At 45.6% G+C, this 14,912-nt stretch overlaps 1 protein-coding gene across 1 annotated transcript in view; it reads right to left on the bottom strand.

Moving 5' to 3' along the window:
- Positions 1 to 14,912, bottom strand: part of GATM (glycine amidinotransferase) — a 38,385-nt gene that overhangs the window by 19,067 nt on the left and 4,406 nt on the right. The window contains exons 2-3 of the mRNA XM_075345836.1: positions 14,450 to 14,653; positions 4,729 to 4,924 (exon numbers count right to left, since the gene is read on the bottom strand). Coding sequence (XP_075201951.1) covers positions 4,729 to 4,924; positions 14,450 to 14,653 — 400 coding nt within the window. The remainder of the gene's footprint in view (positions 1 to 4,728; positions 4,925 to 14,449; positions 14,654 to 14,912) is intronic.

Below are 14,912 nucleotides of genomic sequence, written 5' to 3'. Positions count from 1 at the left end.
TTTTATCTTGCAGCAATAAAAAAAAACCAAATGCTATCTATCTATCTATCTATATGTATGTAGCACCCCTGAGCCACTCAGGGCACTACTAGGTACTGCATCCCCACAAGGGTGCAGGGCCAGAAACACCCACACACACCAAAATCCCAGTTCCCACTCCACACCAGGGGTAATTGGCTAGTCGGACACAAGGGGATAGCCACCTAGAGGGCGGAGCCAGACGAGGGAACTAGACAACTTGGTGGGAGGGGGACAGAAGATAGTCAGTAGTAGTGAGTGAAAGTGTAAAGAAGTGCCTAGAGCTGGGTCATGTAACGGTGACCCGGGGGCGCAGGAGAGTGGTCGCCAAGGCAGGTACGCCCGAGTACCGCTGGGACCAGAGCACTGACTGGGCATAAGGCCCTAGGTCAGGCGGCAGTTTTACATGGCCTGGCAAATACCTGCACAGTGAGGGGACCTTCACGGACCTCACTGACCCACAGATCGGGAGGCTTCAGCACTAAAGCAAGGATCAGGGTTCGGTACACAGACCAGCCCTACAGGGTCCACACTGCCCGCCGTACGGACAAGGAGACTTCCACAAAAAGGGACAGTCAGGCCCCAAAACCGCTCCACGCTACGGGGACCCAACCACACTGAGGGTGCTGAGGACAGAGCAACGAATTGTCAACTGGCACTGGAACTACAGGGACCTGAACCAGCCGTCCGAGGGTCAAGAGTGAGTAGAGACTCGTAAACTACAACCCACGGTGTGGCCTCCCTCATTAACGGCGAAAGTCTCCATCATATATCTCCCTGGGCTCAGCCCTACCACGATAGCTGTCCTTACCACTAGCCCTAGGGGTAACCAACTCCGCAGTGGCGGTTCCCCCATATTAACCGCAACCGGCAGGTGGCGTCACACCAATGACTTTAATCTTCCCTGTAAATACTCCCCATTAAAAAGCACCCAGGGCACGGGACCGGGCAACGGCCACCAAAGTGACATTCCCCGGCAGTAAACCACCCGGGACTGAGTTCCCCATTCCCTGAGCGAATATTCATACACACATACACACACATACACACACATACACACACACACACACACACACACACACGTATTATTACCTCCATACACTGTTTGGAAAAGTGCTTGAAAATAGTCAAACATTTTTTCTCCAAGTATAGAGGCTGTAATATTTGCTCCCTCTTTTTGCCATGCTATTAATATGCCATAAGCGTAAGTAAAGTTTTATTTATACATGATAATGGGAAGACCCATTAAGAAGAATATTCTTTCCCTCTAAGCCGCAGTCATGTCACTGCCTCTCTTATTATAGAGTATACCCGGTCACGTGGCAGAGCAGTGGTTAATCTTTCAAACAGAATTACATCATTTTGCAGAAATTCCCACAATGGTTAGTGCAATCCTACTCAGATTGTGGAGCTGGTGATTATGGTTGAAAGCCATTTACTGTCATGACAACAGGCACTGGCATTAGGATCCAGCAACAATGCCTGTACTCATGAGCACGGTTTAATGAATGCCCTTTTCATCTGGCAGCATGTGGCGAGATAAGTGCCCCTCACTCTTCTCTGCAACCTCAACAGAATCTGACCAATCTGCCCTGGGGCTCGCACAGGCTAATAATACAGGCAGGATTTAGAGGAATATAACATGAGCCCGGATTATATTAGAAGACGTGAATGAAAAAGTTACTAGAACTACTTCTAAGGCTAGGTTCACATTTCCGTTGTTTTGCATCAGTCACATGCGTTGCTTGACGCATGTGACTGATGCATTGTACAACGGATGACAAAGAACACAATTCATTGTCGGACTCCGTTGTGTGCAGGGGGGCAGAGTTCGGGGTGGGTGGAGCCGAGCGGGGTCGTGGCGCTGAGGACGTCAGTGCCGCGGGGACTGTAGGGCTGGGGACAGGTGTGTGTGTGTGTGTGTGTGTGTATACATGTGGAGTGCTGGAGGGGGCGGAGCCGAGCGGGGAAGTATCGGCCTCCCTGCATATCCAGGGTAAATATCGGGTAACTAAAAGCAAAGCACTTTTTGCTTGGTTACCCGATATTTAGGCTCTGTGCGCACTAGGCCGTTTTGCCCGCGGATTTACCCGCGGATTTGCTGCGGAAATTTCTTGAGAAATGTCTGCAATCTTTGTGCAGACATTTCCCAGCAAATCCTATGAGAAAAAAAATTAGCTGTGCGCACACTGCGGATTTTTCTCAAGAAATTTCCTTGTGAAAATTTTCTCGAGAAACTTTCTTGAGAAAATGAGCATGTCCATTATTTTCCGCAGGTACCTGCGGAATACCCCCGGAATTTCACTCCATTCACTGTAATGTAATTGAGAAATTCCGGGGGTATACCGCAGGTAGCAAATGATGTGCGGTATACCCCCGGTATAGCCGCGATTTACCTGCGGTAATGCTCATTGCTGCCTGCGGTTTTGCAGGAAGCGATGTCATTATGCCAGGAAGAGGAAGCGGAGCAGAGTAAACACAGACGTCACACTCCCTGGACGCCGCACAGAAGCACTTCCGTGCGACCTCCAGGTGCCCGTGCAGTCTATGTCCCGCTCCAGCCTCGCGGCTGCCTGCACTGCTGTGTGTCAGTGTCTGCCCGCAGTGTCAGCAGCCTGTCACCCTGCAGTGTCAGTGTGTGCCCGCAGTATCGGCAGCTTGTCACGCTGCAGTGCAGGCAGACACTGACACAGGCAGACACTGACACCGCACTGCAGGGTGTCAGTGTCTGCCCGCAGTGTCAGCAGCCTGTCACACGGCAGCGCAGGCAGACACTGACACCCTGCAGTGCTGGCAGCCGCGGGGATGCCGAGCGCTGCTGTCAGGAGGTGAGATCATTACCTGCTGTGACGATCTCCTGCCTCCTGACGTCATCACTGTCACTGCTGTCTATGCCCGTCTCGCGAGCGGCCCGAGAATTTCACTAGCGGTGACGTCACGGGCTCTCGCGATACTTCTGACAACGCGGCGGGCATAGAAGTCAGTGACAGCGCTGACGTCAGCAGTACAGGAGATCATCACAGCAGGTAATGATCTCATTTATGCTCCTGATGGCAGCGCTCGGCATCCCCTGCAGTGACCTGGGCTATTGATGTTAGCTCAGGTCACTGCATTGCTCTCCCAGCCAATGGGGAACATTCTGTTCTTCATTGACTGGGTCAGCGACTATGGTATGGATCGCCGTGCCCCCCCCCTTATTGGATTACGCCGGACGTGGAATTGATTGTTCTTTTCAATAAATTGCTTAAAGAGGGAATGTTTTGGGGAGTGTTTTTTCAAATAAAACTTTTTTTGTTGTCTATTTTTTATTTCTTACTGACTGGGTTGGTGATGTCGGGTATCTGATAGACGCCTGACCTCACCAACCCCAGGGCTTGATGCCAGGTGACATTACATATCTGGCATCAACCCCATATATTACCTCGTTTGCCAACGCTCCAGGGCAACGGGATTGAGTCGAGTTGGGGCGAAGCGCCAGGATTGGCACGTCTAATGGATGCGCCACTTCTGGGGCGGCTGCGGCCTGCTATTTTTAGGCTGGGGAGTGTCCAATAACAGTGGACCTCCCTAGTCTGAGAATACCAGACCACAGCTGTCCGCTTTACCTTGGCTGGTGATCCAATTTGGGGAGACCCCACGTTTTTTGTTTTAAATTATTTATTTAATGTAAAATAACAGCGTGGGGTGCCCTCTATTTTGGATTACCAGCCAAGGTGAAGCTGCCAGCTGTGGTTTGCAGGCTGCAGCCGTCTGCTTTACCCTAGCTGGCTACAAAAGATGGGGGGACCTCACGTCGGTTTTTTTTTTAATTATTTATTTATTTTATGGCTAAATACAAGGCTAAGCACCCTTTAGTGCCACATGAAAGTCACTAAAGGGTGCCAACTTAGAAAATGCAGGGAGGGGGGACATTATATAGGTCTTTCTCATCTATCTATCTATCTATCTATCTATCTATTCATCTATCCATCTTTCACTCTATCCATTATCTGTCTATCGATTATCTATATTATTTATTGCAAAACCTCAGGTACCAACCTGCGGTAAATCCGCATGCGTTTTTCCCGCGGATTTTTCCGCAGGTGCGGAAATCTTCAACTCCCAGAAGTTTCTCAAGAAATTTTCTTGAGAAAAATCACTTTTCTAGTGCGCACAGTGCCTAACACTGTTTTTGTAGCATTTTTTTATTGCATTTTTCAATTTTAAAAATGCTGCACTTTACAGTATCAACAAAGTAAATGAGATTTCTGAAATCTTACGTATATATTATTTTTTCATTGTAAATTTGAAACATCAAAATGTTTTCTCAATCTGCACCTTGTCAGTTTTTTCACTGATTTTGCAGGGTTTTTCACTGAAAACACATAAAAAATGCACGTAAGGCTGTTTTTAAATAAAGCTAGATCCACCTGCCCTTTACATTTGTATGTCTTGACCCAGAAAAGGTTTGTCTGAGAAGACTTTTTTAAAAACATGCGCCTTGTTGTGGCTGATGGGCACACACTAATTGGAAAATGTGTGTGCTGAGCACCTCAATTTTATAAGTCTAGTTTATATAACAGTAATGAGGTTTGAAATTAATAAATTCAGTGTTTACATATATCTTGGCGCACACAATGTGCTGGTGTTTTGTTTTTTTATCTATGTATTGCTCTGTTCTCTTTATGCTTTCTCTCTTATCTATCTTATCCGGTATTGGATAGTACGTACCTGTAGATTCAAAGTCAGGTGTTTTATATTGAACTGACCAATCGATCACTTCAGGTCTCTGTACAGTAACGCCTTCATGTTGCAGAATATTGCACATTTCCTCAATTTCCGCAATGGCCTTCTTCACATGTTCCTGAGGAAATCTGTTCCCTCCATGCTTCTGGTAGAAAGGCCAATATTTTTCATAGGTGTTTGCCTATAGAGAGAGGGGAACCTTTAATGATGAGTTTTTTCTGAACAGTATCATGTAGTATGAAGCTCATCATATTGACTTTCTAATGGAAGTTGCGTCTACAAATCTGATATTCTAAACCACAACATTGAAGACATCTGCCACCTTCATCGATGCCTCCACCCTCCGGGATGTCTTATATGATCCAGTAAGTACTGCTTCTCTTTTACTTTCTGGGAAAAATATTTTAAGGACCAGATGCAACATTAGATGTCATGGACAGCTGGCTTCTAGCTAATAGCTTTGCCAGACCAAAGTTGTCACTGGGGCTGACGTCTGTACTTTAACCCTTTCACAGTCTTGCCTGCTTTCTGAACCTAACAATGCAATACAGTATGTCTCTGATAAAAACACTCATATAAGGTATTTTGTGATATTTGGTTTCTATATAGAAATCAAAATTCCATTGTTGATGCATAAATAAAAGTCATCCCTTTTATATTTCCTTATGCATTTTTGTAGCCCTCCTTTAAAGATATCCTTCATTTCTGCTTGTCTGTACTATAGCAGTGCATTGACACCATCTGCGCTCATGTCACACGCTACTTATGCGAGTTTCCTACATTTCCTCAGTGCCAAAGAATATATTAAGTGAGTAATAGAGGAAGGGTCTTAATTCCGCGCCAAGGACTCAATGGATCCAGGAAGAGATTAATGCTTCTTTTAATATCATGGACAGGTCTACGCGTTTCAGGAGTCGCAGCTCCCTTCTTCAGGACAACAGGCAGAAAAACATCAAATCTCTGATGAGAATTGATGTTTTTCTGCCTGGTGTCCTGAAGGGAGCTGCGACTCCTGAAACGCGTAGACCTGTGCATGATATTAAAAGAAGCATTAATCTCTTCCTGAATCAATTGAGTCCTTGGCGCAGAATTAAGACCCTTCCTCTATTACTCTCTGTTATCAGCTATTACTTGGGGCTGCTGCTTGGACCTGGATTCTTACATGCATACTTAGTGGTTGTGACTGGCACAACCGTTAGAGGTGAGTGTGATACACCATTTTACCCCTTTCCGTTGTTGGGGTAAGACCCTATTGCGCTTTTTGTTTTCCACAGTTTCCTATTCAAAGAATATATTAACAAAGGAGGCAATGTCTGTTATACATGTAATAGCACTATGATGCTATATACAGACCTCCGTCCCAATATATCTCATGTAAGGGCTGTAAGTCACTGGTATGTGAATATACATTATCATATGATTTATTGCTTATTGATTCCTATCCGAGTATATATTTAGCTAATTTTCATGAATGTGGTTTATACAGTGAAATAGATCTCTTCTCGACCATTGGAAACATTGGCAGGTATAATTGTGCACGTGTGGCTTTTACACTTTCCTTGGAAAGTTGTATGTTTAAAACCCTCATCCAAACCAATGTTTGCAGTTGAAAATCATAGATTTCTATTAACATCTCATCATTTTTTTATTTGACATGCATGAAAACAATATGAAGTGTCACTTTTCAAGGACTTTGCAAAGGAAGTCCAAGTCAATCATGGAAATATTTATTAGGATTCTCATCTTTTATAGGGATTGTATTAATTTTGGAAGTTATCCCCTTTGGATAGAGAATATCTTCCCCTGGGACCCCACTTATTCCGGGAATTGGGGCTCGGAAAAGTCCTCTCTGAGAATTAAGCGGTAGTTCACTGCTACTCGATTAATTCTCTATGGGACTACTGGGGATAGCTCTGCAGTATTCTGTCAGTATTCGGCATGCTCATTAATGGACCGGCCATGCACATGATCAACCACCACGCCATTCACAGAGTCCTTGTTCTCATGATCGGTCGTGTTCCCAGTGGTTGGATCTCCAGCAATCGGTAAGTTATCCCATATCTTAAGGAGATAACTTACAAACACGATACAACGCCTTTAAGCAGTTATGTAAGAGCCTAAAATAATCCCAGTCTCCCAGTCTGGAGAACACAACATATTTTTACATTATACAGCTAGATAATGGATTTTAATTGCCACCGTGTAATGCTCCAATAACTGTGTGGTGGCACTGAAGAGAATATGAACACTTGCTGATGTATGGTTTACTATTGATCACAGCTGCCAGCAGTAGGACATCCTATTGCCTATTACTGGGTGTCTTTCCTAACACAAAGATTGTTCAAGGTAGACCCCCATTTTAAACTATATATTAAAATGAATTGTGTAGTTTCATGATTATACAATTTGGGGAGAAAAGTGTAATACACAGTATGGGGGAGAAAAGTGAGAGGGACATTATAAGGGTGCATGCCCACGATCAGTGTTCACAGCGTTTTGGACGCATCATGCTTCAGTTGCATCAAAAATGCTGCATTGTACAGAACAAGCATGTGGAGGGATTTCTAGAAATCCCATGCCACAGTGCTTGTACTGCCCGCAGCGTAAACTGACATGAGGTGCGGCTTTCCAAGCTGCAAGCATGTCAATTCTTTGCTGCGGAGTCGCAAGAATCCTCCGTAGGGAGAGCAGAAGAGAAAGACCGCAACTGCCCAAGCCCAGATCATCGGCATAAGCAGCTGTGGTCTCCTGTGGAAGAGATTCCCCGTCCCGCAGGTCAGAAGGACCCGACGCATTCCAGGGCACAGCGGGTCATGATCTTGGGCACATACCCTAAAGGGAATAGCGCGAAGAGACAATATGATGCAAGAAAAGTTCGAGAGGATGTAATTAGAAACTAGGTAGTGTGGGGGGCAGTATAGAAAGGGGGTAGCATGGGGAAACATTGTGAGGGCACAGTGTGGAAGGGACAGCATACAGAGGAGTATAAGGAGGGGACACAGTATTGAGACTGGGCAGTATAGGGGGTGACACAGTGCTAGGTAACAGTGGGATGAGGGGGCCCAATATAGAAAGGAGAGAGAAGACAGTGTAATGGCCATAAACTATAAGGGGGATAGTGTGGGGGTCATATTTTGTGCAGGGAACATAGTGAGATGCAATTATTTAGGAGCATAGCATAGAGCAGATATTTTTATTCAGGGACACTATAATCACACTTATTTTGAAGAGCACTATTCCAGGATATGCTGCAAAAGACTGTAGAAGAGGGAAGTCTGCAGATATGAGCTGTGGATGTGAAAAGTTATTATGGCATCTGGACAAGATGAAGAAGAAAAGAAAAAGCTACTATCGGTCAGAGAACACGTCACCTATAAGTTATCTGGTTTTAGTTGTTTCTTTTTTCAACTGCCTGCGCCTCATTAGTCCTGTGATTTCTGTATGTTTCGTAGTCTGATGATGGCACTTAACAACAACTTCCAATATCTCCTCACCATTTTTGATAACATACTGGGAATTGTAGGTTCATGCAATATAATTGTATATGGTGCTGACCTGACATTGCCATTGATCGCTGTACAAAGCCTGCTGATATATGGTAGCACTGATGCTGCTTCCGGTGGTATATTCATGTACAGATGGTGGTTCTGATGATGTATTGATGATGTATTCATGTAATGATGGTGGTTTTGATGCTTAAGGCTATGTGCACACGTTGTTTTTTTTTCAGCGCGGAAAAAAACGCACCCTCTGGCAGAGGGGAGAATTGTAAACAATGCTTTTTGAGAAAAAGGCATCGAAAACGCATGCGTTTTTCATGCGGTTTTCATGCGGTTTTCATGCGGTTTTCATGCGTTTTTCATGCGTTTTTCATGCGTTTTTTTAGGTGCGTTTTTTAAGACTTGTCAGTGTTAATAAAGTTGGTTGAACACAGACCTTTAGTAAAAAAACCCTGTGATGTCATTTCCTTCTCCACATTCTGTTTGGATAAATGGGAGGGCTTGGAATGGAAGGAGCACCATTTGAATTTTGGAAAAGTTGAAATAAACTTCGCGCACCATGTCACATTAGCAGAGCCCCTTGGGTACCTATACGTCAGAAAACCCCCACAAGTGACCCCATTTTGGAATCTGCACCCCTCAAGGATTTTATTCAGGAGTATATTAAGCATTTTGAATCCACAGCTACTTCACCCAAAATGTTGCTGTAGCAACAATATTCTCACTTTTAGGCCCGTTTCACACGTCAGTGAAAAACACTGACGTTTTTCACTGGCGTGTAAAACACGCACATGTCCCTCCGTGTGCCGTGAATCACGGCACACATGGGTTGTCTACCGTAAGTGCAATCCGGGCTCCGTTCTCCGTGGCCCGTGATTGCACTTAGAGATTAACTCACCTGCGCCCGCTCCCGCTCTCCATGGTGCTGATCGCTCCCGCGGTGCAGCATCCGGCTGGCGCTGACCCCCGCAGCAGCTGCTTCCGGGTCGGCTGTGTCGCACATCATGAATATGCGCGACAATAATGAGCCTGCTCAGAAGCAGCAAGCAGAACAGGCTGCAGAGGACATCGCTGGACGCCGGGTGAGTTAAAATGATTTTTATTTTAAAAGCACGTTTTTTTCTGGCACGTGTTTCACGGACCACACCACTGCGTGGTCCGTGGAACATCAGTGATGCCAGAAAAAAATGGACATGTCTCCGTGCGGCAATCACGCACACGCGGGTACACTGCACGGAGACACGTGCAGTGAAAAATCACTGACGTGTGAGCAGACCCATTCATTATAATGGGTCTGCGTATGTCAGTGATCCTGGTGCGTTTAAAAAAAAGCACAAACATACCAGAATCACTGACGTGTGAAAGAGGCCTAAGGCTATGTGGCCATGATCCAGCGACACGGCGTCTAGTACACATTGTCAGCCTTCCTGCAGAGATGTGAGTGTTGTCCACGGGAGAACACAGCTGCCCATGCCCACGATTTGGGTTCAGGATGCTGTGGACTTTAGCTCTATGCTACCTGCAGAGAACACTCTCGTCTCCGCAGCATAAATTGACATGCTGAGGCTCGGGAAGCTGCGCCACCGGTCAGTTTATGCTGCGGAGAAAAGAAGCACAGTGGGCATGGGATCTCCAAAAATCCTTCCACTGTGCTTCTACTGCACAACGCAGCGTTATGGACGCAGGGAAAACACTCAGCGCCCAAAACGCTGCAAACCCTGATTGTGGGCACACAACCTAAAAAGCGTCAATGGATGAATGGATGTCAAATATATATAACGTCCCACCCCCGCCTGCATATTCTAAGCTGGCACCTTTAGTACCTTTCATGTGGCACTAAAGGGTGCCTAGCTTAGTATTTATCCAATAAAAAAAACAAAACAATGAAAAAAATGGCGTGGGGTCCCCCCTATTTTTGATAGCCAGTCAGGGTAAAGCAGACAGCTGTAGCCTGCAAACCACAGCTGGCAGCTTCATCTTGGCTGGTGATCAATTTGGAGGGCTCCCCAGGCTTTTTTTTTTATTTATAAATAAAGAATTAAAAAAAAAAATAACGTGGGGTCCCCCCAAATTAGATCACCAGCCAAGGTGAAGCTGACAGCTGGGGTCTGGTATTCTCAGGGTGGGAAGAGCCATGGTTATTGGACTCTTCCCAGCCTAAAAATAGCAGGCCGCAGCCGCCCCAGAAGTGGCACATCCATTAGATGCGCCAATCCTGGCGCTTCGCCCCAACTCATCCCGCGCCCTGGTGCGTTGGCAAACGGGGTAATAAATGGGGTTGATACCAGATATGTAATGTCACCTGGCATCAAGCCCAGCAATTAGTGATGTCACGGCGTCTATTAGATACCCGACATAACTAATTGACAGTAAACAAAAGCAAAAAAAAATGACAAAAAATTTTTTATTAGAAAAAACACTCCCCAAATCATTCCCTTGTTCTCCAATTTAATCAAAAAATTTGAAAAAAATGGGTCCGCAGAAATCCATATGGACGTCCCACGTCGCCTCTGGACCTTCTAGAATATGGGGGCACGTTCAGGGAACGTATCCCCCATTTTCTAGGAGGGCAGACCCTCCATTTGAGGAGAGTGGGTGCCAAAAATCTGCACCCACTCTCCCCGGGTCACAGCTGCAGAGTGCCGAGCAGCCAGCACAGCTCTCTGAACACAGTGCTGGCTGTCAGCTGCTCTGCACATGTGAACGGCCAGCAAGCACTGTGAAGGAGGAGGGGGCCGCGGGGGATCAGCGCTGCGACCGGACAGGTAAGGGGGAATACCGGGGGAATAGGGGGTGACCGGGCAGGGCCTGGGGGGCATTTTTCTGTCGCATGTGTTATTGCACATGCGACAGAAATCATAGGAGCAGGGCGGCCGGTGCGCTACTGTGCGCGCGGCCATGTTGGATTTTCGGGAGGGGGGTCGGGGCGGGCACTTTGGAGACACCGGGGGCTTTCCTGGACTTTGCCAGGAAGTGAGGTCAACAGGAAACCTCTTGACCTCACTTCCAGGTAAATGCCTCCGTTCTGGCGTGCCGACAAAGGCCGCGGACCGCAACAAAAAAGCAGCTCACTGCGGTGTAGCTGCGTTCTGACCCACATCATTGATTTAATGGGGGAGAGAACGCAGCCACACCGCACAAAAGAAGTGACATGCTGCTTTTCTTTCCGCACCGATTTTTGGCATCCAAAACGCTGCGTTTAGAAACGCAGCGTGTGCACTGATTTTTCGGCTTTCTCATACACTTTGCTGGGAAAGCTGAAAGCATGCAATTTGCCACTGAAACGCTGCGGTTCTAAACGCAGCGTTTCCGCGGTAAAAAACGCAACGTGTGCACACAGCCTTAGTCATGTTCTGATAGTCCTTCTGGTCATGTATTCCTGTACTGTTTGTGGTTATGCTGCTGTATTACTGTACTGATGATGGTTCTGGTGATTTATTCCAGTTCTGATGGTGATTGTGATGCTATATCCTGTAGTATAGGTGATTCTGGTATTGTACTCTTGTCCTGTTGGTGGTTCTGGTGCTGTATTTATTTACTGATGGTTGTGATGCTATATTTCTATACTGTTTGTGGTTCTGCTGTTGTGGTTCTGTACTGATGGTGTTTCTGTTGATGTATTTCTGTATTTACAATGGATCTAGTTATGTATTTTTGTACTATTGGTGATTCTGGTTATGTATGTCTGTACTGTTGGTTCCTGTAGTATTGTATTCATGTACTTTTTTGGTTAGTATCCTGTACACATTTAGAAATCTGTAACTTGCCAAATAATGTGACACATGGCTTTATTAATAATGTATTAAGCCGTCTGACAAGTTAATGGCTACTACATCTGTACTTATGTTAGGAGCATTTATTATAACATTAAGGACTGTAGCATTCCAAACCCTAACAGCATGTAATATTCTCACTGTCAGCATTCGGTTCCGCTTGCCAGCTCCAACAGTCATCATATGACCACTCATATGTGATTTTCATACTTACGGACAAGTGCCAACTAGCAGGGGCTGTAGTATTTCACTGAACACTGTGCTAGTTGGCATGTGACAGTGTATGCAAATTGCATATGACGGAGTCACATGAAAACTATTCTCACTGCTTAAGCTATGTGTTGGAGGGGGTGCCAAACTGAATTTTTGCCCTGTGTACAGGAAAACCTAGATTCACCTCTGGGTTATCATACAGTGTAAGGTATTCTACTGTCTACTGGAAGATGTGGGGGACATATACATTGTGGGAGGCATTATACTGTCTATAGGTGTATAGAGGAGTTATGGGCACATCATTCTGTGTACAGGAGGGCATTATATTGTGTATAGGGGTATTATACTGTGTGTAGAAGGCTATAGGTGCATTGTACTGTAAATATGGGGGTCCCAGGAATATAGTGTGTGAGGACTATTGGGGGTGGCTATCATACAGTGTGAGGGTCATTATACTGTGTATAGGAAGCTGTGGGGGAATCATACATTGAGGGGCATTACACTGTTTATAAGTGGACTTGACGTATCTAAAAGGGATAATTGGGTCTCCCATGTACAAAACCCTTCTTACCCACTCTACTTGAAATGAAGACATAACAACTTTTTATGGGCGAATGGCCACAGCTTTTATTTAAACGGTATACATGTATCACAACTTGCGGCTCGACATGCCACCCTCTTTTAACATAAACCGATACATGTATACCCTCCCAACTGACAAACAACCGATAGGTCCGTCCAAGAAGCCAATAATAATCATCCTTATCCCCTGGCCGTAACATACCACTGGCCCAGAGGACCACCTCGGCTGTGACCAACCAACCCAAGGTGTGGGGTAATAACGTTCCATCGTTACAATACCCCTCCCCAGAACCTGCAGGACCTACGCCCACAAGTTCCCAATCCTGTCTGAAGCCACTACCCCTGAGTGACTTCATACTCCCCACCGACTATCGGTGCTCCCAGCCTCTAGGAACGGACCTATCCCCCCGCTGCGACAAACAAAGAAACCACCATATAAACCCTTTGATGTTTTTTTTTTTTTTTTTTACATTAAGGGCGGGTGGGCGGGCCACACACGAAATGGCACCCACGGCAAAGAGGAGGTACTGCTAACGACTGCCCCTTATAAACACCCCCTTTCTCTCCCCACCCCTTATGACCTCTGGCCCAATCCTCGCCGCTCACCAAACCACCAATCCCTTCATCCCTTACACAGCCCTATTCCCTCCACATTAACCCCTTCCTACCCTATACCCTCCCGATAGTCATGGGGCTCATTCACCCCTATGGGGCTCATTGCCCATCTTGAGAGCCATTATACTGTTGGGGAGTACTTTGGGGGTTATCATATTGTGTAGGAGGCATTATACTCTTTATAGGGGGCTTTGACAGTTATTATTGTGTGTATAGGGGGGAAGTGGGGACATCATACTGTATATAGAGAGATGTTGGCCCATCATATTGTATATAGGGGAGTTGTACATGGGAAAACTCAGGGGACATTACTACTGAACATGGCAGGCAGACTCAGGAAACATTATTACTGTGCATAGGGAGGGACTGAGGGGAATAGTTTGAGGAGAGAGTGTGGTGGAAGAAAGGTTTGAGAGGATGCAGACATTATTAAATGTTAAATGGGCACTTAAGGATTATGGTTATAGGGGCACTCAGGGTATTGTGACCGTTAGAGGGGCACACAGGGGGCATTGTTACTTTCTAGGGGTCAAAATGTGGGCAATATTGGGCAATTTTATCATCCAGAGGCATTTTACTTTGTAAGGGACACAGATGCTACAGAAGTTGTCACTGACGTCTGGGCCAGATGGAAATATGGGATACGTGACCGACTCAATCAGAAAGGACATTATTTGTAAGTCACTAGCTATAACTGTACTGTAATGTCTTATATGTTGTGCAAGAGTAGAATGTACCACTATATTGTCACTGTATGGCAGTAATATTGTTTTTCATCTTGGTATAGATATTTATTTTCAGTAACAGCATGATCATCTGCTGAGATTCCCCTATATCAATGACTAGGGTGTGCTACCCTATTTGTAAACATGGTTGAGATGTTCTTCCCGTCACCTATCCTGATCCCATGGCTATGCCTTGGTCAATGGAATAAATACTGTATATTGGCTCCCAAGAGCTGCACATTTTTTTAATCACCATTGTTAAGCATTTAGAGACTTTTAGCATAAATTAGCAGCTTACCTTCACTTCTACTGTGAATGGAGGAACACTTGCATTTTCTGGTCTCCCCACAATGACTTCCTCTAATGGGTCCCATTCATTGTAAGAGCAGACAGGACTGTCTTGGGAGACGGTTTCATCAGCAGTGCAGTCTTTCCGGGTTGCTGCAGCTGCCTGGGTGCTTTGGAAAGTTCGCTGCACCCATCCGACGAGGCCTTTACTCAGCTGAAAGAATAGAATACTTAAATATATTATTGGTCTATGATATAATAATAATAATAATTTTTATTTCTATAGCACAAACATATTCTGCAACACTGTACAATTCCGATAAAAATATTGTGCAAAAGCCAAGTAAGACTGGGTGACATCCTATCACTGCAGGTCATGCACGTGGCTAGCTTTAAGGACCCGGGTATGTGTTCACTTGGGTCTCTCACTCTGCTTGAGAGATTGATCAGCGTGCAGTGTGTGGAGTCTGCCG

This window comes from Anomaloglossus baeobatrachus, chromosome 4 (assembly GCF_048569485.1).
Source record: "Anomaloglossus baeobatrachus isolate aAnoBae1 chromosome 4, aAnoBae1.hap1, whole genome shotgun sequence".
NCBI classification, from domain to species: domain Eukaryota; kingdom Metazoa; phylum Chordata; class Amphibia; order Anura; family Aromobatidae; genus Anomaloglossus; species Anomaloglossus baeobatrachus.
The sequence above is the reverse complement of the archived record's forward strand: the minus strand, read 5'-3'. Positions and strand labels throughout refer to the sequence as shown.